The sequence below is a fragment of the Gymnoscopelus microlampas genome (genome assembly GCF_963454915.1).
Source record: "Gymnoscopelus microlampas genome assembly, chromosome: 2".
NCBI lineage: Eukaryota > Metazoa > Chordata > Actinopteri > Myctophiformes > Myctophidae > Gymnoscopelus > Gymnoscopelus microlampas.
Window position 1 is genome coordinate 18,908,128 of NC_139939.1, and position 20,730 is coordinate 18,928,857.

At 39.7% G+C, this 20,730-nt stretch overlaps 2 protein-coding genes across 2 annotated transcripts; one reads left to right on the top strand and one right to left on the bottom strand.

Annotated features, from left to right (window-relative positions):
- Positions 1 to 1,261: 1,261 nt before the first annotated feature.
- Positions 1,262 to 16,761, top strand: pdcd4b (programmed cell death 4b). Its single transcript, XM_084080377.1, has 12 exons — positions 1,262 to 1,330; positions 2,497 to 2,607; positions 3,551 to 3,859; positions 7,559 to 7,653; positions 8,017 to 8,130; positions 9,113 to 9,334; positions 14,213 to 14,310; positions 14,577 to 14,691; positions 15,054 to 15,161; positions 15,288 to 15,398; positions 15,533 to 15,672; positions 16,039 to 16,761. Exons 2-12 carry the CDS (start codon positions 2,565 to 2,567, stop codon positions 16,097 to 16,099), a joined length of 1,416 nt encoding a protein of 471 aa, XP_083936503.1. The 5' UTR covers positions 1,262 to 1,330; positions 2,497 to 2,564; the 3' UTR covers positions 16,100 to 16,761.
- Positions 16,762 to 17,055: 294 nt separating this feature from the next.
- On the bottom strand, positions 17,056 to 18,996 carry bbip1 (BBSome interacting protein 1). Its single transcript, XM_084080388.1, has 3 exons — positions 18,906 to 18,996; positions 18,052 to 18,119; positions 17,056 to 17,411 (listed from the first exon to the last, which is right to left on the bottom strand). Exons 2-3 carry the CDS (start codon positions 18,095 to 18,097, stop codon positions 17,254 to 17,256), a joined length of 204 nt encoding a protein of 67 aa, XP_083936514.1. The 5' UTR covers positions 18,098 to 18,119; positions 18,906 to 18,996; the 3' UTR covers positions 17,056 to 17,253.
- Positions 18,997 to 20,730: the final 1,734 nt, after the last annotated feature.

Genomic DNA, 20,730 nt, shown 5'->3' on the forward strand with positions numbered 1-20,730 from the left:
ATTAAAAAAAAAATATATACATTTGGCCACCTATCATATTACCATATACATAAAGTAACTCTAAATACTCAACTGTTCCAACAATTACCAAGTCAGTGCCGGAGATGTTATGTTGTGGAGTTGTTGTTAAGGGGTTAAACTTATGCCACGGTTGTGTACATTATGTGCTGTGAAGCCTGCATACACTCAGTGGTGGAAAGTAACTAAGTACAGCACATTTACTTAAGTTCTGTACTTAAGTACATGTTTAGGTACTTAGCCTACTACTTACTTTACTGGAGTATTTCCAATTTTTTATACTTTTACTTTTACTCCAGTACATGTATTAGACATCTTTAGTTATAGTTGCTTTGTAGATTTTGATTATTAAACATCCACTTCAGCTCTATTACAACTTTGGCTATTTTCAAAAGATTCTTATACATTTTATACATTTGAAAGGGGACATTCTGAATAATGGGTACTTTTACTTTAGGTACTTTAAGTATATTTTGATACCAATACTTTTGTACTTTTACTCAAGTAAATGTTGAATTCTGGACTTCTAATTGTTACAGAGTATTTGTACATAGCATACTTTTACTTAAGTAAAACCTGTGAGTACTTTTTCCACCACTGGCTGCAGGTTATAGTACACTAGTACACCATGTTCCAATGTGATGGACAAACTGTTCTGGGAAGTCTACTTCATAGCAGATCAATCGAATTTGACTGTTTTGGGACATGCATAAAACATATAAATAAATCACTGTCCTGATCCTATCGGCAATCATCTCTACCTTCGTCACATATAGTCATACTCAATAAAATAATAAACATCATTGCATAATAATAATATGAGAGGGGAGGGGGGGTCTGTTCTACAACCCTAAAGACAGGGGGCAGCACTACCTCAACAAAACAACCACTAGAGGAAAATACCAGAAGACAAGCCCCTTCCCAGTATTGCCAGATTTTGCGAAAGAAACAAGCAACTAGGTCTACGAAAACAAGCCCCAAAGAAGCGACATGAGCACTTTAAACCTGTATACATGGACTATTTGAAAATAGCCGATCTACAAGCTCACAACGCGTTGCATGGCGACGCGTTGTGGCCCGCAAGAAACCCCCCCAAGAAAAATAAGCCCAAAGTCGCTTATAATAAGCGGACGTGGCAACGTTACCCCTTCTGTATTTCCATTGGCCCGTCCCTTTAAAACCCTCACTGCGTTCAGCCAATCACTGGCGGCCGACAGAGTTACGTCTCTGAGTTGCTGGGTAGATAAAACAAACACAACACACACAACTGGGTCGTCGTTTAGAGTTTACAAGCTCGGACGTCAAACACACGGTTAGTGATTTACATTCATTTCATAGTGATTCTACAAGCAAAGCACGAGTAAGCAAGTTATACAATGCACACTGCGTCGTACATGCTGTGCGTTTAATGTGAAAATGAAACAGATAAATAGATACAACTCAAAAGCAAATTCTCTGCGCGAGCTGTTTGTTTTTGTTGTCGCTCTCGTGCGACTGCGTAGTTGGCCGTGCATTGTGTTGTATTGTGTCACAGTCAGCAAAGGTCGACATTAATTCACTGTTGTTTTGTTTGCTTCATTAGAGCAACATTATAATTCCATGGTTGCAGCCAGTGTGAATATCATAACGTTATGTTTCTGTGACAGCGAGTGCAGCCTTTGACGCAGTTGTTTTCTCTGTTGACAACATTTCGTCATTGCAGCTAAAAAGCTGACTATTGTTTATCAGTAGTATGAATGAACGGGGGGAGGGTATGCTGTTTGTGCCCCAGGGCTGTTGTCACGATCACACGTTCAAGTTGACGATTCATTGTCACACAAAGGATTGGGATTAACGATTTAACCCATTAAGACCTGAGGCGATTCTTAAAAATGTTTTCTAAATCCTAACGGTTGTTTTTTTTTTTTTTTTAAACCAAAACATTTTTTCCCCAAGTTTTTTCAAAAATAGCAGATATACAAGCTCATAGCGCGGCACTCTATGAGCTTGTATATCTGCTATTTTTTAATAGCCCAAAGAAATCTAAAGTGACACAGATGCGTTCCAGGTCTTAATGGGTTTGTGTTTTTGACATTGGAACATATATGAACACAATTTTAATTTCTATTTGGGTTTTAAGCTTCATGATCACTAATGGCACAGGGGCAGATCATTATGACAAATAACTTACTGACACATTACATTAATTTACTGACACATATAATTATTGTATACTAAAAAAAAAGTTAAATGGCTCTACAAGCGTACAACACGTGTTGTGAGCTTGTAGATCTGCTATTTTTTGAAAATGTTTTAAAATGTATTAACATTTTTCAACCTAGAAACGATTATGAAGATTATGCAAAGTAATTGCGACTATCTCAAATAATTGCGATTATGCAACAATTGTGACAGGCCTATGTAAAGCCTGCTGCACGTCTGTCTGCATATTAACTGATGTCACTACATCTAATCTGAATTTCCTTAATTGTGTTTTAGGTATTGTATCACGAATTCTGAATTGCACCAAATTCAGCTGCAAGCATCTTTTCTACTTTTTTGAAACAATGGCAACTGACTGCGAGGCCTGGCTGAACGCAAACCCTGTTGGTGAGTGTTTTTGAACTTGAATTTTAATGTAAACGCATCATCAGCTGTATGTCATGCCTTTGATCTGCTGCTGCAGCAACCATATGCAGCAGCAGGGACTTTTTCATGCGGAAGTGACTTTTATTTTCGTTTCCATTGTCTGTAGACTAGAATTAGAAAATACCGTTGAATTTGTGGTTATTTATTTTCAATTGCACCTGTCGAAACTACTGATGCAGTTTCTTTGATGATACATTTTGATCCCCCTTGCTTGCTCGGGTCTCTTTAAATGACCATAACCAGTGTTACTTAATGTCATTGTCAACATTGGCCACATAGTTGTTTTTTTTTGGAGGGGGGGGGGGTCCAGGGGGTCCACAGCAGAAGTAGTTAATATACAGTATTATATAGATATACAGTAGCAGCACAATTGTAACCATTTCAACCATATTTTATACTTTGGCTATTCAAAAATAGCAGATATACGATCTCACAGCACGTCACTTCGTGCCGTGCTATAGACCAATTATTTATTTACCAACATTGAGACTGGATGCACAGGTGATTGTTTCACGCAATCAATTCTCAACCTGTTGCTTTAGGGTGCGCTAGTTTCAGCACACCCCAACCCCATCTTGTGTGTTGGCTGGTGAGGCGCGTCCTAGCGAGACCTGATAGAATGGGTTTCATTGCGCACTTAGTGGTTGCACGCATACTGGTTCTTATCAGTGTGACGTCGTCTGTTAAGGGGTCTATGAGCTTGTGGATCTGCTATTTTTGAAAAATCTTGAACATTTGCGCAAATCTTTGGAGGTGGGGGTCCACAGCCAAATGCATATCAATTTGGGGGTCCTTGACATGAAAACGTTTGAGAACCACTGTACTAAAGTATACTGCACACAATGTATGTATGCTTTAACTCGGTTAACAAACATAATAAATGTCCTCATGCTCTTCTGAACAGATGCTGAGGACCTCAGTGGCTTATCTGGCGATGAAGAGAATGGAGGAGTTGTGACATCAAGCAAGAACATTAACAATGAGATCAATGGCAACTGGATCTCCTCCAGTAATAGCCTCCATGAGGCGCGTATGAAGGCCAAAGCCAAGCGCAGGCTGAGGAAGAACTCCTCCAGGGATTCGGGCAGGGGCGACTCCCTCAGCGATAACGGAGACCCAGCCAGAGGTCCCTCCGCGACCCCCACCAGCCCTAAGAGCAAGCTGCTTGACAGAAAGTCCCGACTAGGCAAGGGCAGAGGCCTTCCAAAGAAAGGTATGAAGAAGGGCCCAGTGGTGGCTGTCATCTGACAGAACTTTGTTTTAATGACTGTACTTTTGAGTGATTATGTAACATCGTGTTCACAGCAATGGCATGTAGTCTTGCGGCATTACCAGATTGCTGTTCGGCATGCTCTAACATTGCTCCATATATGAAAAGTTATGTGTTTAACTCTTAATTTTCAATGTGAACTTAAATGTTAACCATTCAACTCAAATAAAACCTTCTTTGGTGTATTGTAGAGTAGAAGGCAGTAGTCGTTTGAAATGCGTATTGAAAGCATGGCTTTGAGGGCAAAAATATGATCGTATGACCTACTCTTTATTCATCACACTGCACTTCACCAATCCTGTTGCAGTAAACCAATTAGCATGTAAACAAATGGCCGCGTGATCTTGAGCGGCTCACACACACTTGTCCACTGTTGACATCTGCTTAGTCAGGCTTTTCAGGAATATTCCGCTAGCAGCCACATGGGAAGTTTACTTGAGGAAGTCTTTATTGTAGGTGGCTTTGCGTGTGCTTATTAACTAGGATTACATCGGATGTGGTTATGCCTTTACATAGGGAAGTGTGTGCATGTGGAAACAGGAAGGATGGTTTAGTGACCAATTAAGAAAAGAGAATGATTTGTACTTTGCTTTTTATTCGAAATAGCTTCGTAATCAGTTGCCTTTGTGCAGAGGAGTTGAAAATGATTATGCAGTATGAAATGGCAGAAGGATGACTTTAGATAAATGCATTACGTTTGTGCACAAGAATTTGTGATAATGACTTGAGGGACTTGGTTGATAGACAGTGTATCTGTTTACTAACTCCTTATCCAATTTGCATATCAAACCAAGAATAGGCCTCCCCCTAATCACCTTTTATAAATAACATGGATGCGTCATAGACGTTTACAGGGAGTGGAAGCTGTGTAGTGTCAAACTCTTTTAGAGGTCCATTTGCAGTACACAAACATACTCCCCTGCACAGTAGAAACAACAATTTCCATGGTTTCTGCGCAGGTCTACATAGAGGAAGGACTCCCACAGTGACACACTGTCTTCTCATACAAAGATAACGTTTAATGGGAAACGCAACGTTTCAGTTCAGAGACCTAAATCAGGTTATCTTGTCTCATAACTGGAGAAATTCTTGTTTTCAGGTTTTTGAAGTCTTTGATAATTGTGCAAAAGGCCGGTGAAAGTATGGAAAGTCAAGGTTGACTAAGTCGAGGTGCGGCTACAGTGTTGTTGGTAATGATATTACCTGTTCTGTTAAAATCCTGTCTGGAAATTGTGGCATTTGAAAAATGTATAGGAAACCTATATATGGCCCTGTTTATACTTCCTGTGGGTCGTCTCGTTCTTAGATCCTGTGATACACACACACACATACATACATACATACACACCCCTACATAGCAGCAGAACTAGCAGTCTCCAGTACAGTACAATCAGTTCCCTCCACTCCGGGACTGTGGAACTGGAACTAGGGGAGTTGCTGCTGGCATGGTGTCAGCCCATCTAGCCTGTTATGCAACAGAAGTGAACTGCCACTCGGTTGGTCCAGCAGCCTGGGCCTCCCTTTTCCTACATTAAAAGCTTTGCATTGCATTGGAATTTTTGAATGTACGCTGTAATTATGCCAACGGCATGAGGGGGGTGGGGTGAGGAATCTTCAGTGAAGGCACCCAGTGTTTTGTGTTGGGATGAGTGCACCTAGTCAATGCGGGTCAGGAGTGGGACTCAGGACATATATAGCCGGATGTAATGTGTCACATGCTGGACGGGATTTAAGGAGGACTTGGATCATGTTGGACAGGTCAGACAAGCTGCTTTGGTATCAGGCCTTTTACATAGTCTACCATCTGTTGACACTGCCCTGGAACCCAACAGATGTGTGTTTGTATAACACTACTAACCTATGACCCCTTTAAATGTATGGCGTATATCCATTTTTCACCTGCCAGTGCCAGGTCTGTAGGTGGGTCAACAACAGCGCAGGTTTTGGTACTACCGTCTTGTTTCTCTTTGCCTTATTTATACTAGGGATGCCACAATCTGACCTTCAGCCAATTCGAAATTCGGACAGCCCTGGCGAATATTTTTCGATTATTCGACGGCGCCGTTTTTTGAAAAATATTTTTCAAAAAAAAATTTTTTTTTTTTTTTTTTACTTTTTTTTTTTTTTTTTGCTCCTGTTTTAGCATTATTATGGTCATTTCCGGGTTGCGCGGCCCAATTATTAGTTACGTTAATGTTTGGGCTGGGATGCTTTCCAGCAGGGGCCTCAGTGCGGCTGCAGAGTTCATGTTTGGGCTGGGCTGAAACAGTGAAACGCTCTGAAACTGTGGCCATTTAGAATTATTAAGACTATAATATTACTATTATTAGTATTAGCATATATTTTGATTGAAACTAAGGCATACAAAAGTAAAAAGTAAAAAAAAAAAAAATGTTTTTTTTTAAATATTAATAAAAAATTTATATAATTAAAATCGAATTTTAAAAATCATTTTCGATTATGGAGACTGTAACGAATATTCGAAAATTCGAATATTCGGTGGCATCCCTAATTTATACCAACCTTCCTTTTATAAAAGTGTTAAATAAACGTCATGTGATGAAGCCGTCTCCCAACACTCATCGTGCTCTGCGTTCCCTCCTCTCTGGAAGGTCCCATTGTTTTCAATTTACATGACCGTGACAAAGCGTAAAAAAACAGCAGAGGATCTTATTGCAGCGCCACGGAATGGCAAAATATTTTTGTGCCAGGATAGGATGACACTGTTATGTGCTGCATCATCACTTAATCGCAATATACTCCATGGCATGTTTTTTAATAGGGTTTAATTGTCTATATAGTATATGTATACTAGATAGACAATTAAACCCTATTAAAAACATGACGTTTATAGGCATGTTCTGTAGGCCTATATAAAATGAAAACCTGAGAGCAGTTGTTTTCCCCATTTCCCTGCAGGTTTCATTACACTGCTGTGTATACCGTCTGTCGTTTCCGTCTGGTTCCGTTCTCTTGTTTGGGTCTTAGAACTGCTGATACCCATTTGGGAGGAATCCTTCCCAAATCTATGCTTTGTGCTGCTGAGGACATTTTACTGTTAAAGGTCACTATCACCTTTCTCTAGTTCCATGTCTCTGTGGTATTTTGATATGACATCATGCACTTAGCCCCCCCGGAGTGACTGCTATGAAAAGGCTTTTGAAGACGTTTTTCTGGGTTTCTGTTTCATGGAGCTAAAGGCGTCTTCTCTAAAGAGCTGCATGCTCTCAAAATATGCTGCTGATCTTTTGTTCAACAGTAACCATGTTTATGCACTGTTAACAGGCAAGTCTATGCTTTTCCAAAGCGACTCACATTTCAGGTAACGATGATATCCTTGCTGTCGGGTGGAAACCTCATATGTCCACAATTGTTTCAGAATTCAAAAAAAAAATGGCAGAACTACAAGGTCAAAACACATCATGATGCCACATGTTTTAAGCTTGTAGATTGGCTGTATTTGTTACTTTTGTGTGACACTGTAGTACGGCGAAGTAGGGAATGAATTTACGAAAAAACATAAAGTTATGGATATGTATGGAAAACCACACTGCTAACAGGTACTTTTTTTTGCCTCAGTCTTAAGATCTGTATTATTGTCAAGTCTCTTGTGGTAAAAATGACTGTCATCTTTATCCTCAGGTGGGGCTGGAGGGAAAGGTGTGTGGGGCAGATCGGGTGAAGTATATGGACCTCAAGCGGTGGATGTGAGAGACCCAAACTATGATGAAGCTCAGGTATTGACTGATGCCCTACATCTGCATACTATGTTGGTGCAAAACATTTTGTTGCCGTCACAGCTTAATTGAATACTGGGATCACAGCATTCTGCTGTTATGTCCTGATAACAGACCGCTGCTATAAAATTGGTATCCCGAACTGAGCTATTAACGTTTTAAAATCTATCTTTTATGTCGCATCATTCATTTTGCACATAAATAGCCATGTTAGAACTATGCAGTATAATGCATATGGTATTTATTGTAATATAAACCCTGAGAGGTAAAAGCAGGTCCTCTATATTATCCCTTACATATCTGTAATAAGCTCCAAGCTGCAGTAACAATTCTTCTGTTGCTCTCTGCATCTGTTATTGACAGGAGAACTGTGTGTATGAGGCAGTGGTTCCCCCGATTGACGAAGGAGACTTTGAGAAAACCGTTACCCCCATAGTACAGGAGTACTTTGAGCATGGAGACACAAATGAAGTGGCAGTAAGTACCACAATCCTGCTCTAAGTCCCAGACCGCCTGAATGACGTCTACAACTGTATGAAGTCTCAGAATAGTAATCATTCTAAAGTAGTTTTTAACCACTTTAACTCATTAAGACTGTAGGCCGATTCTACAATTTCCTTTTAAGTCAGTAGTTCTCAAACTTTCAAGATTTTTCAGAAGATAGATGTACAAGCTTGTATAGCTTGTATATCTACTATCTTTCAATACCCAATGCAAAAATTTAAAATGCCAGAGATGCTTTCGTGTACTTAGATTTTTCAAAGATACATGTACAAGCTTGTATAGCTTGTATATCTGCTATTTTTAGCGGCGCTAGCCGCTCTATACCTTTAGGTATAGAGCGGATATTAGCCCTCTATACCTGGCTTTTGCGTCAACGTTCTGATTGGTCAGGCTCGCCAAGGTTCTGATTGGTCAGGTCCGTCAACGTTCTGATTGGTCAGGCCCGCCAAGGTTCTGATTGGTCAGGTCTGTCAACGTTCTGATTGGTCAGGCCCGTCGAGGTTCTGATTGGTCAGGTCCGTCAACGTTCTGATTGGTCAGGCCCGTCGAGGTTCACACAGGTGTGATTTTGTTTTTAAGTGAGTCATTTTGTGATGACCACACACCGCCCACTTCACACTGGGTGTGATTTTTGGCGGCGCAGAGCGGATCCTGCTCTATACCTGACTTTGTCCGTGTTCACCGTCAACGTTCTGATTGGTCAGACCCGTCAACAAAGTGATTGGTCAAGCTTCACGTGACACATGGCTATAAACACATATCGATGACATAATGTATCAAAGGCGCCGCTACCTTCACACAGGGTGTGATTTTTCAATACCCAATGCAAAAATCTAAAATGCCAGAGATGCTTTCGTGTACTTAGTTGACCAGAGTCCCACAGGGGTCTATCCTAGGCCCCCTCCTTTCTTCCCACTACACCAAATAGCTATATCTGTCTCTCTCCACCTCCCAGGAACTGCTAGGGGAGCTCAACCTGGGCTCCATGCGGAGCGGGGTCCCCATGCTGGCCGTGTCGCTGGCCCTGGAGGCCAAAGCGAGTCACCGGGAGCTCACCTCTAGGCTGCTGGCTGACCTGTGTGGCCCTGTCCTGAGTCGCAACGACGTGGAGAGCTCCTTTGACACGCTGCTCCGAGAGCTGCCTGATCTGGTGCTGGACACGCCCGGAGCCCCGCAGGTGGGTGTTATGATTAGGTTTAGGGTTGTGTGTGCGCACAACTATATATTTGGTCTATTGTACTACTCTATTAATAATAATAATAATGAATTGCATTTTTATAGCGCTTTTCCAAGTGCTCAAAGCGCTTTACAATGGTTCATTCATTCATACAGGTGGGGGACATTACTATTAGTGTCTGGATTCATTTCAAGCATTTCAGGGAGTGGTTTAAAAAAAAAAAAGCTTCCAGAAGTAGAAATTATTTGCAGTTAAACTTTGAAATGATATACGTATAAACATAAGTAAGGCTTATCGTTTACATTACGTGCTAAAATAAACTCCATGCTTTGAATTGAGTGCATCCCTCATGTCTGTTTATGGGTTATTGTAAAGAGACAATATAATGCTGAAATAGGATGGATGTACTGCGTAATATTATAATAATAATAAAATAATAACAATTAATAATAAAGATATTTTATTTATAGAGCACTTACAACGTTACAAAATCCTATAGAGCACTTACAAAGTTACAAAATCTTTACATAAGACAGAAGAAATTACCTAATCAAATAAAACATGACATGTATGTGCAGTGTGAAAATGTTAATTATGTCCATTAGTTAAAAGTATGTTTTAAGAACAGATTTAACAAAGAAAACAAACCACCTGACCTTACACCCTCAATTGGACATGAAAAGAACTAAGGGTGCTCCAATCTGGATTTTTGGGTCTGATCATCCGCCGATTCTTTGGCCCAGGAACGGCTGGTAGCGATTTTGTGTGGAACATAAAATGCTTATTATTTTTGCTCATTAGTAAACAAAAAAAAAACTCTTCCATTCAGACAGATTCCAGTAGGCTATATGACAGGTTTCACATTACCATAAACATAATAATCATTGTTTAGTTCACATCACTGCCTTTCATCATTATGTACAAGGGAAAGACGAACCGTATGCCAAAACTGCACCTTGTGTGTGTGGTGGGGGGCCATGCCTGGGCATGCCACAAAGCTGACATTTATCCTGATGGCACTGTCGGAAAAAAACAAATACACTTTTGGGGATTTAATCTCTGCATAAGGATAAATGATGATAAAGTGATGCTTACAAGAAGAGTGTCCCTCTTGGCTGTCATAGAGTACTTTGTTAGAGCTGTTGTGTTAGAAATATCAATCCACAGTGAGGTGGGAAGCCACACACACACACACACACACACACACACACACACACACACACACACACACACTTCATGCATTTATAGATGGATATTATTATTTAATCTGACTGTGTCACTCACGAAGATGGACCATCTACAAGTTCACAATGCATCGCGATGCTTGTACATCGGTTATTTTCAGAGAAACAGTATTTGATTGAATTTCATACCACTTAAACGGTACAGGTGCTATAGGTGCCGAGTGGGCAAACAATTTAGAGGAACAAAACCGTTAAAAGTAGGTAGGGTAAGTGATATAATTTGGTTAAAACAAAAAATCATTTGTAATAAGGTTAAAGCACTATTGTTGTTCAGAAGAAAATTCAGGTGGGTTGCAAATTTTCAGCCAAACAGGAGAGAGTACCCATTTTTCAGCTTAAATTTATTATAGTGATCCAGTTCCAATTTTGTCATCACTACCAATTTCACTTGTTTATCCTGTATCCTGTGTGAGTTCTCTCTCCTGATCGGATAAAATTGGTATCCCGAACTGAAAATGTATTTTCTGTTCATTAGAGAGACGGGGAGACCCCTGTTACTGAACAAACACTCTATAGCAATGAGTACTATCAGAATATAGAGCTATTTTAACACTTAATTTAACATTTAAATATCCATGCTGGTAAAGTGACAATACAGGCCAGGCATAATGTGGCAATTAAGACATGTATAAAACATTTTACATTAAGAGAATCAAACTTTAAGATATAAACTATGAAAGTATGGATGGGCCTTTCAATAAAATTACATTTTAAGACAGGGATTTATCAAGCCTGAGCTCCTCAGGCAGGTCATTCCATAGCCGAGGAGATTCCAGAGCCGAGGAGACCTAACATCAAAGACACGGTCACCCGTTGTTCTCAGCCTGGACTCGGGAACAAACAGCAGGTTCCTGCATGAGGATGGATAAGGATGAGGATAAAAACTTGTCTGAACAAGTTTGTTATCATGGCTCTCAAAGTCTGGGCTGGGATCAAGGCCATCAACTGTCTCTGTTGATGTGTGCAGCCCACATCTCACATCGGTCTTGCTGCCTCACCCTGTCTGAGTTTATTCTGACCACGTCACTGTACATTATCCTGCTTAATACATGGCAACTTACAAAGTAAATCATTTCACATAACATTGTATTTTATTGGCTTACATGCTTCTGCTTTCATACCAACCTAAACCGAGGAGGAAGACCGGTCTGTTATTGAGAACAGCAGTCTGCTAGAATAGAATACCTTTATTGACCAATCACAATCATTTATTCAACAAAGCCATGTGATAAACAATATTATCACATAGTATATGTTGTTATACATGTTTTGTGGAGCATAGAAAGGATAGGAGCAGAAACTGAAAAGAACATGTAATAATGTGTAAAGCACTTTACATTTTTACACATGTAGTTTAAATGGCATAAAAGTAGAGTAGGAATGTGCAACATGTAGTTGCACATTCCTACTCAATGTAGGTAGCAAAGTACATTTTCTATAGGGATTTAAAAAAGGGGGCTTTTTGGAACGCTGATTACTGTGAAAGTAGACTTGAAACGCTGTTCAGACAGTGTTACGTCACTGTTCAGAGTATAGCATATGTGCTAAAGTAAACCTTCATGCACTGACTGTGGTGGAGCATCGGCGAAGGACACTGTGGTCTGATTGTATGTGCTTGTGGGTGAGCTTGCATGTGTATTTCAGCTCTTTCCTTTCACCCTGCACAGACGTGAGGTCTCTGGCCTTTGTCTCTTTGCGCTGGCGAAATGCTAGCTCAGCGTAGGAGGCCAAAGGGTCTATTCATCCTCCTATCCCCACCCATCCTTTCACACTGTCTCACTTTCTCTCGCTCCCTTTTTTTTCCTCTGTCCCATTCTCTCAGTTCTGGGTTGCTGCATAGGACAGCGCATCTGCTCTTCCATGCGCGCACTCTGAGTTTTCTCTCTCTCTCTCTCTCTTTCTGTTGTGTTAAGTTGGCTTTTATTGGCACAAACTGCAGTTTAGTCTAGACGGCCAAAATCATCTGTCGTAATCAGTGACCATAACACTAATGACCACACAAACGTTTCTCTCCCTCTCTCTCTCTCTCCCTTCTGATCCTGCCAGTCTAGCCATAGCCCATAGCCGCGGGTCAGATGAGAGTGTAGCTGCGTCTCATTTGTGCAGGAACAATGAGCACTGATGAGCATAGGCTTTGTCCAGACCAGAACAGCAAAGCCAGCTCTTTCGTTTCCCAAAACTCATCCGCCTATACCTCTGTAAACAAACACTTGCACGTGTGCTCACAAGGCCACGGTCAGTCATCTGTCCAGTAGAGTCTTTGAGAGGCCTCCAAGTCCTATTACATGTTGGCTATTGTTAATTTGTAATTTCTGATGTTTCAAACATGGCAATCCATAATTGGGACAGTTGGACAAATAAATGAGATTGTGATCCATTCTTGGTTGAAAACAACTGCAGAAAATGGCAGTTTAAAAAAAAAAAAGAAATGTTGTTCCATGAAAATGGAGGTTGGGTTCTTTTATATAATGTCTGGCTGGTGACATTTGGCTACAGTTCAAATCCTTCAATTTTTTTCATTTCCTGCATGTGGAATAATCTCTTGAACAGCGATGCAGGACCCCGACCCCGCTTTGCATCGGGGTCCTGCATCACCCTGTCAGGGTTTATTTCTCAATAATGACTGAACCCTTGCATAATCATTTACAGTATATGGGCCTGTCTTCTTTGCTTTGGTTGGTCAAATAACTATTTGACCACTGTCCTGTGCTGTGTGTCTGATGCATTTCTCCTGTGAGCTCTGGCAATATTCTTCTAAATTAGAAATGCTCTGTCTCTATCTGCCTCAGCATCCTGACTGAACTGGAATTCCTCAACTGGGAGTTCCTCTTTCCTGTATGTTGCATGATCACAGAATGTGAAGATTTAAAGACCCACTCTCTCCAAAATTGTGTTTTTGTTTGGTTTAATATATTTTTCCTGGTAGTTTCTTGCACTCTTCATGTATCTAAAGCAGTGGTTCTCAAAGTCCCTAGGGGTCCTTGACGCATTGTAAGCTTGTACATCTATTTTAAAAGAATCTTGAAACATTTAAACAACGCAAATCTTGTATGGGGGTCCCCCTGGCACAAAATATTTTCAGATGGGGGTGCGTGGCAAAATACATATACATTTGGGGGTCCTTTACATGAAAAGGTTTGAGAACCACTGATCTAAAGCATTAATATAGAGTTTTACAACTGAAATCTGGTGTTTAGATTTCCATTCACGGGTTTGATGCAGGGCATGCAACTCAGACAAGGTGTGACATCACACACCTTAGTAGCCTCACTAAATGAATGAGGAAGTATGCAGGGACCTACAAAATAAGCGCTCCTCTGTAACCCGTCACCACTGTGTTTACCGCAAAGGGCGTGTGTGTTTGGTGTGCATACTCTTGGATTACCCACTCTACTGTAAAGCTCCTTTAAATTTTGTTTTTGTTTGGGGGGGAGGGGAAATGGATTTTTTCTGAGGATTTAAACATATGGTGGGACATGTGTACGGGGACTTTAAAGTTCTTTACCCTTCAATGTGTTCCCTGGAAAGTACACTCCAAGGTTGCTGTGGTGCTGGCCCACTTGATGAGGAGTTGGGTGATTTGTTGTAGCCTTATTTTTTTGCATATCATTTTTGTTTGTTTTCCATCTTCCAGCTGGTGGGCCAATTCATTGCACGGGCTGTCAGAGACCAGATCCTGTCCAAGAGCTACATTGAGGGCTACAAAGGCAGAGTTGACTGTGAACATGCAAGGTACTGTGGAACACCATTGTTTGTAAAGTGATGGATGGCTCCCCTCGCCCTTTTTTTTTTTTTTTTTTTAATGTGTGGTGAACTATTTGAGATTAAACGAGTGTAAAGGTAACCTATTATGTTATCTGTATATTTCATCAATAATCCAAATAAACAATTTGATTAAATGTTTTTTTTTAAAGTTACCCATTGTAAAGGAAAATTATATGTTAAGACTCAGACTGTAGGTCATTTGTTTCATATCAGTTTTCCCTTTTCCCCTCCAGGGCAGCACTGGATCGAGCAGCAGTACTGCTGAAGATGAGTATGGTTGGTGTCCGCATAGATAACCTATGGGGGAGCGGTGGAGGCCTGAGGCCTGTCACACAGCTCGTCAAAGAGGTGAGGTCTTGACTGAAAAGTGCAAGTGCATAGGAACCCCTTTCATTGACACAGGTCCCTTCATTGTAAAGCTATTCACACAAACAAGTATTTAGATACGCTGATGTGACACAGTCACTCAATGTTATGTTGTTAGAGTTGCAGCTTGTTTTTAAGCAAGGACTTTGATTTACACCGTTTTTCACTGCATCTTTTAAAGGGATTGATAATCTCCAAGAAACCTGATTGTTCAGAGCAATAGATGGTATAAATAAATGCTCCTATAGTGGTTAATATTTGGTTTAGGCACAGCCTATTTTCCTAAGTTTTACATATTTTTGTAAGTCGTTGGTTTGATAATGTTTTTTCTTCTTTTGTTCCAGATGAACCTGTTGCTGAAGGAGTACATTCTGTCTGGAGACAGCAAGGAAGCTGAGAGATGCCTGAAAGAACTGGAAGTGCCCCATTTCCACCACGAGTTTGTCTACGAGGTAACTGGTGTATGATGCAAATGGGGAATACGTTAACAGAACAGTGACGTGCTACACGTCTTGTTGGTAGTTGGTGAGCATTCATGTCTAATCTTAAAGTACTGTGATTTGTTTGCCATCCTTTAGGCAATAGTCATGGTCCTGGAATCCAAAGGAGAGAAGACATTCAAAATGGTTCTGCAGCTACTGAAGTTTCTTTGGGTATCCTCTGTCATCACCGTGGAACAAATGAGAAGGGTAGGGTGTCACCTAGTGTTCAGATTTTGCACTGCACATCACCATACAGTATTGTACTGTTACAGCTTGATGTTTAGAGGCCTTTTAAATGCAAATGTACTGTTGTCGGCTATAACGACATGTCATGTTTCTAGGGCTTTGAAAGAGTTTACATGGACATTGCTGAAATCAACATTGATGTACCCCGTGCGTACTTCATCTTGGAGCAGTTTGTTGACAAGAGTTTCAGTTCTGGAGTCATTGATGAAGAACTAAGGGATCTTTGTCCCTGTCGGTGAGTGATCATACACATTTTTTTTTCATGACTGTAGTTTTTTGATAAGAATACCACCATTTTTGTTTAATCTTTTTTTTTTACTCTTTGTTTTGAATGAAGACATAACCTGATGTTTTTTTTGTCTTCTTAGATGAAGAAAGAGATAAACATACCACCCTTTCTTTTGATATATATATATTTTTTAATTTGTTTTTCTGTTAGTTTTGATTGAAGACATAACCTGATATTTTTTTTGTCTTCTCAAAGAAAGAGATACACAGACCACCCTTTTGTTTGATATTACCGTAGTTTCCCCCCCGTTTTTCTGTTTGTTTTGAATGAAGACATAACCTGATATGTATTTTTATTTTTTTGTCTTGTCAGAGGAAGAAAGAGATTTGTGAGTGAGGGAGACGGTGGTCGTGTGAAACTTGAAAGCTACTGATGAGCCCGTTTTGTGCCAAATTTCCTGAAGAGAAAAAAAAAACTTTTTACTTCTCATTGTTCTAATGTTTGAGTACAACACATTTTCTTTCTAACGGTTAAAGAATGTACATTTCTGGAAAAAAAGGTGAGGTGAAAATGGCACTTTCTATTGAAACTGAAGAAAAGTACTTAACTTCTTATCAGGGTGTCATATATACAGTATATTATATATATATATACATATATATCTACCCGCATAAGCTAACCCATAAAGTGCCACACCTCTCAGTGACAAGTCATTCCATGTTGTTTTGTACAGTATTTTCTTGATTTCACTGCCTCTCCTTTTGTGTTTTCTAGAAAGCAGTGTTTTGTACAGAAATGACTGGTTTGTGTAAGCGCTTTATAAAGGAGGGAAAAAGGGGGCACGTTGGTTCAAAGCAATACCTCCCCTAACTGGCTGCTGTTTCTATGCTGTGCTTGACTTTTTTTCTTTTCTTTTAAAACACAAAGATGTCATTACTAAAGGCAACAGGACAAATAGTACAGCGCAAAAATATCAGTTGGGACCATTTGACAAAATGGTTTCCAAAGTGTTTATTTTTATATTTGGGGAATACTGGTGTGTGTGAAATGTACCATATCCTGCTCCTTGTTCAATAAAGCACTCTAAAATAAGAATGTAATACGTTGTGCCTTTTGTAAATGTCAGTATATGACCACCAGCGACATGCATTCTTTCAGCTATGCCTCAAGAACCTGCCACTGCATGAGTTAGCTGCTTTCTTTTTAAGGTAAAGCCAGCAACCTGGTTGCTGACATTGCATTAAAAAGAAATGAATGAATCTGTAATTATGCCGAAACGGAAGATAATCGTTTATGGTTAAAAGGTTAAGAGTGAGATTGTAACAAACATTTTAGAATTAACCATCCAACTGCAGTAAGCAAATGACCATAGATTCAAATCAAACCTCATTGCTCATTCAAAGATGCACTTTTATTTGCAAAAGGAACATAATGAAATCTATTCCAGTGCAACATTACATGTTGAAGATTTTTTTTTTTTATAAAATAAATAATTGTTGTAATATTAGGACGCATTGTGCTTCTGTTCTGCACCCCAGCTGCCTCATCTGAATGTCCATAATGACGGTTCCTGCATTTGCAAATGATTTACTGGGGCTGCTCCTTCAGTGCAAGTTCCTGCTGTTTTATGGCTTCTTGAGCCTCTGACTGCATCTTTTCCAGTTTCTCCAGAGTGACAGATTTGAGAGGGAGAAGCTTGGGCTTGCACAGAACCAAGGTAGGGACATCTTCCATGGAGAGTTGCCCTATGGATGTTGACCAAAATAAAAGGTAAATGGCAAAGATTATTACTCGTTAAGGCATCAATATTTGGCTGGATAAGGGTCAAACACATCAAAATCGTATTTTCCTAAGTGTTCAAAAAAGGGTGTTGTCAACTAGAATTTGTATTAAACAATTTACTGCAGGGTCTTCAACGTTTTTCAGGTCAAGGACCCCTTAGCTGAGAGAGAGATGAAGCAGGGACCCCCCACTACTAGATTCATGTTACAAGCTCACCGCGTTGTGTGCTTGTAGATCTGCTATTTTCGGCTAATGTTCCCCCCCAGAATAGGGATGCGAGGGTTCAAGTGGTTAATGTAAAATAAAAAGTCCCTTTCGCACACAGATCTGGTGGCCCCCCTGCAGAATCTGAGGACCCCCTAGGGGTCCCAGACCCCCTGTTGAAGACCCCTGATTTACTGCTGGATATATCCAAACTGAAATACAGTATGTCAGCTTTATTTTTGCGACAAGCTACGCAATGGGACCATGATAGAAAACAACCCAAAGCTCTGCTCCCAATGCTCTGTTTTGGAATACAGCTAATACACTGTATTGTGGACAACAAGCACACTTGTTTGTAACCAGTGTTTGCTAGTTAGTGAATGATTGCTTTATACTAACCTTGTTTAGGCAAAACCTCTCTGAATATTGACTTGACTTCAGGCATTGTGTCTGGCAGTGAGTAAGATCTGAAAAAGTAATGAGATTTTTTATTTATATCAACAGTGAACAATCAGGGATGCTGGTCTAGAGGACCCTAGATTTGGGAATATGAATGCCTGCAACCCATCTCTGATAAAATATTAATTTAATTTAATTGTAGTAAAAATGCTATCTATTTGACCCTTGCATTAAGATGGAAGCCTATAATTGATTTACACATCATTCAGTCGCTTGCCACACAGTGCAAAGTAGGAATTCCACCATTGATTTATTTACTTATTAGCTCAGATTAGTCTTGTAAATCTTATGGTAACAAATTAATTTTGACAGGAAATTGGGAGAATTAAAACAATTTTGCCTAATTAATTAGATTAATTCTACTCCAGACTAGAGGACATATGGGCTTCCATAGCAACACGTGCCCAGCATTTGTAAAAAGGCAAGAATGCATTAATGTTACATTCTCAATATTGATGTCAAGGATGACGCTGCCCCTTGTCAAGTCTGTCCAGACGACCAAAAAAAGAACACAACACTTGTAACGGAGTATTTCTACATTTCAGTATTGATACTTTTATTTAAGTAAAACATTTGACTACTTTTCCACCACTGCAATCCACAAATGAGCTATAAGTGGATGGGGAAAGGCTATTATAATCAGGTTACTTAAAAAAACACTGGCAAATAGTCTACAATTGTTACATATTATTAGCACAAGTAAGTAACTGATAATGTCATGACATAATGCTTTTCTATGCTCGCGTGAGTGAGCGTAATCATCATAACCGTAGCGAAACATTAGATATTCTCACCTTTTAATTTAGCCACAGCCTAGGATTACACGGTTGTCAGGCCAACACTTCCTGAACAATCACATGACCTTTCTTCTGCGCTTTGAGCAGTGTTGCCAGGTTTTGTGAGAGAAATGAGCAACCAGGTCTAGGAAAACAAGCCCAAAAGAAGCAACTTAGGCCACATGAGCACTTTAAACCTATAATGCGTTGGCTATATGAAAAAAGCAAGCCTTAGTAAGCAAGTACAGTTTAGAGACAACTTGATAAGCCCGCAACCCACAGCTACCATGTTTTTCTACAAGCAACATTACAGACAAATAAGCCCAAAGTAGCTAATAAGCCAACATGGCAACTCTGGCTTTTTGTCTACTGCTACCAGCCCACGGTGCTTTAGCGCCAACTAGCGGCATTTCCTGTAACATGTAGACTTTTTTTTTATGGTTGACTGTTTAGTTGTTTACTTATATTTAATCATTAATTAATTAATAACAGTAGGCTATAATCCTGGATATCTTGAGTCAAGTTGTTACTTGAAACCACTTTAAAGCATTTTCTATTGATATTATTACTATTTTTATTTTTGCATGAACAGGAGTTTTCATGTGCACTTCATGTATCTTGTCTGACATATATGATATTCTCTTGATATCTTTTCAAGTAAGGCTATCCTATGTAGGCTATGTTGTTGCTTCCTAGTTGACTGATGCACTGCACTGTCTCAATTCACTTCAATTTAAATGAGCTTTATTGGCATGAGAAAACACGTTCACATTGCCAAAGCATTGAAAGCAAGTGTCTGCTAAATACCTAAATTGTATGTTATATGTATGATTTGGCAATATATAACATTTCATTATTCCAATAAAGCATTTTGAATTCAATTCAATGTAATGCTTTTTTATTTTATTTTATTTTGAGAACAATAGTGCCATTCAAATCAGTCAGGTAACAGCCTTACAGGGTACATGGTCTGGGGATCTTTTCAATTCGAATTGACAGACCCATATGGTTTGAAATATTACACAGCCAATGTAATCGATGGTGATAGTGCTGTCCACATTATTATTATTTTCACATTATTGTAAATAGTGGTGTAAAGTAACTAAGTACATTTACTCAAGTGCCGTATGTAAACTTAAGTATTGTTTTACTTTACAGGAGTATTTCCAATTTTCAGTAGCCTACTTTTACTTCTAGGCCTACTCCATTACACCTCATTACATTACAGTCATTTAGCAGAGGCTTTTATCCAAAGCGACTTACAATAAGTGCATTCAACATAGGGAACGAAACTACTAATCACCAGAAGTCTCTTAAGTGCATTCTCTTCTAAAACAAGCAACTAAGAGTATACCTACTAGCGCTAAGGTAAATTTGCAATATATCAGCTACCTAAACAGATGAGACAAATAGGAAAATAAAATGAGCAATGAGCTAAAACAAATAAGTGTATTGAATAAACAAGATCCAATAAAACAAGAGCTCGTACAACTAGTTAACAACAAGTAGGCAAGGCAAAGAGGAAGGGTAGTGTTTCCTGAAGAGGTGGGTTTTCAGCCTGCGGCGAAAGATGGGCAGTGACTCTGCTATCCTGACATCAGTAGGGAGTAGGGAGCCAGAACAGAAAAAGCCCGATCGGCCAGAAGGACCACTGAGCAATGAGGCAACCAGTCGCCCCGAGGCCGCAGACCGAAGTGGTCTGAGGCAAATATTGTACTTTTACTCCACTATAAATGATTTTAAAACTTTAGTTGCTAGTTATTGTAGATTTAGATTATTATTACAAAACATACATTAACCACTTCAGCCCTTACATTTCGGCCATTTGAAACTAGCCGATCTA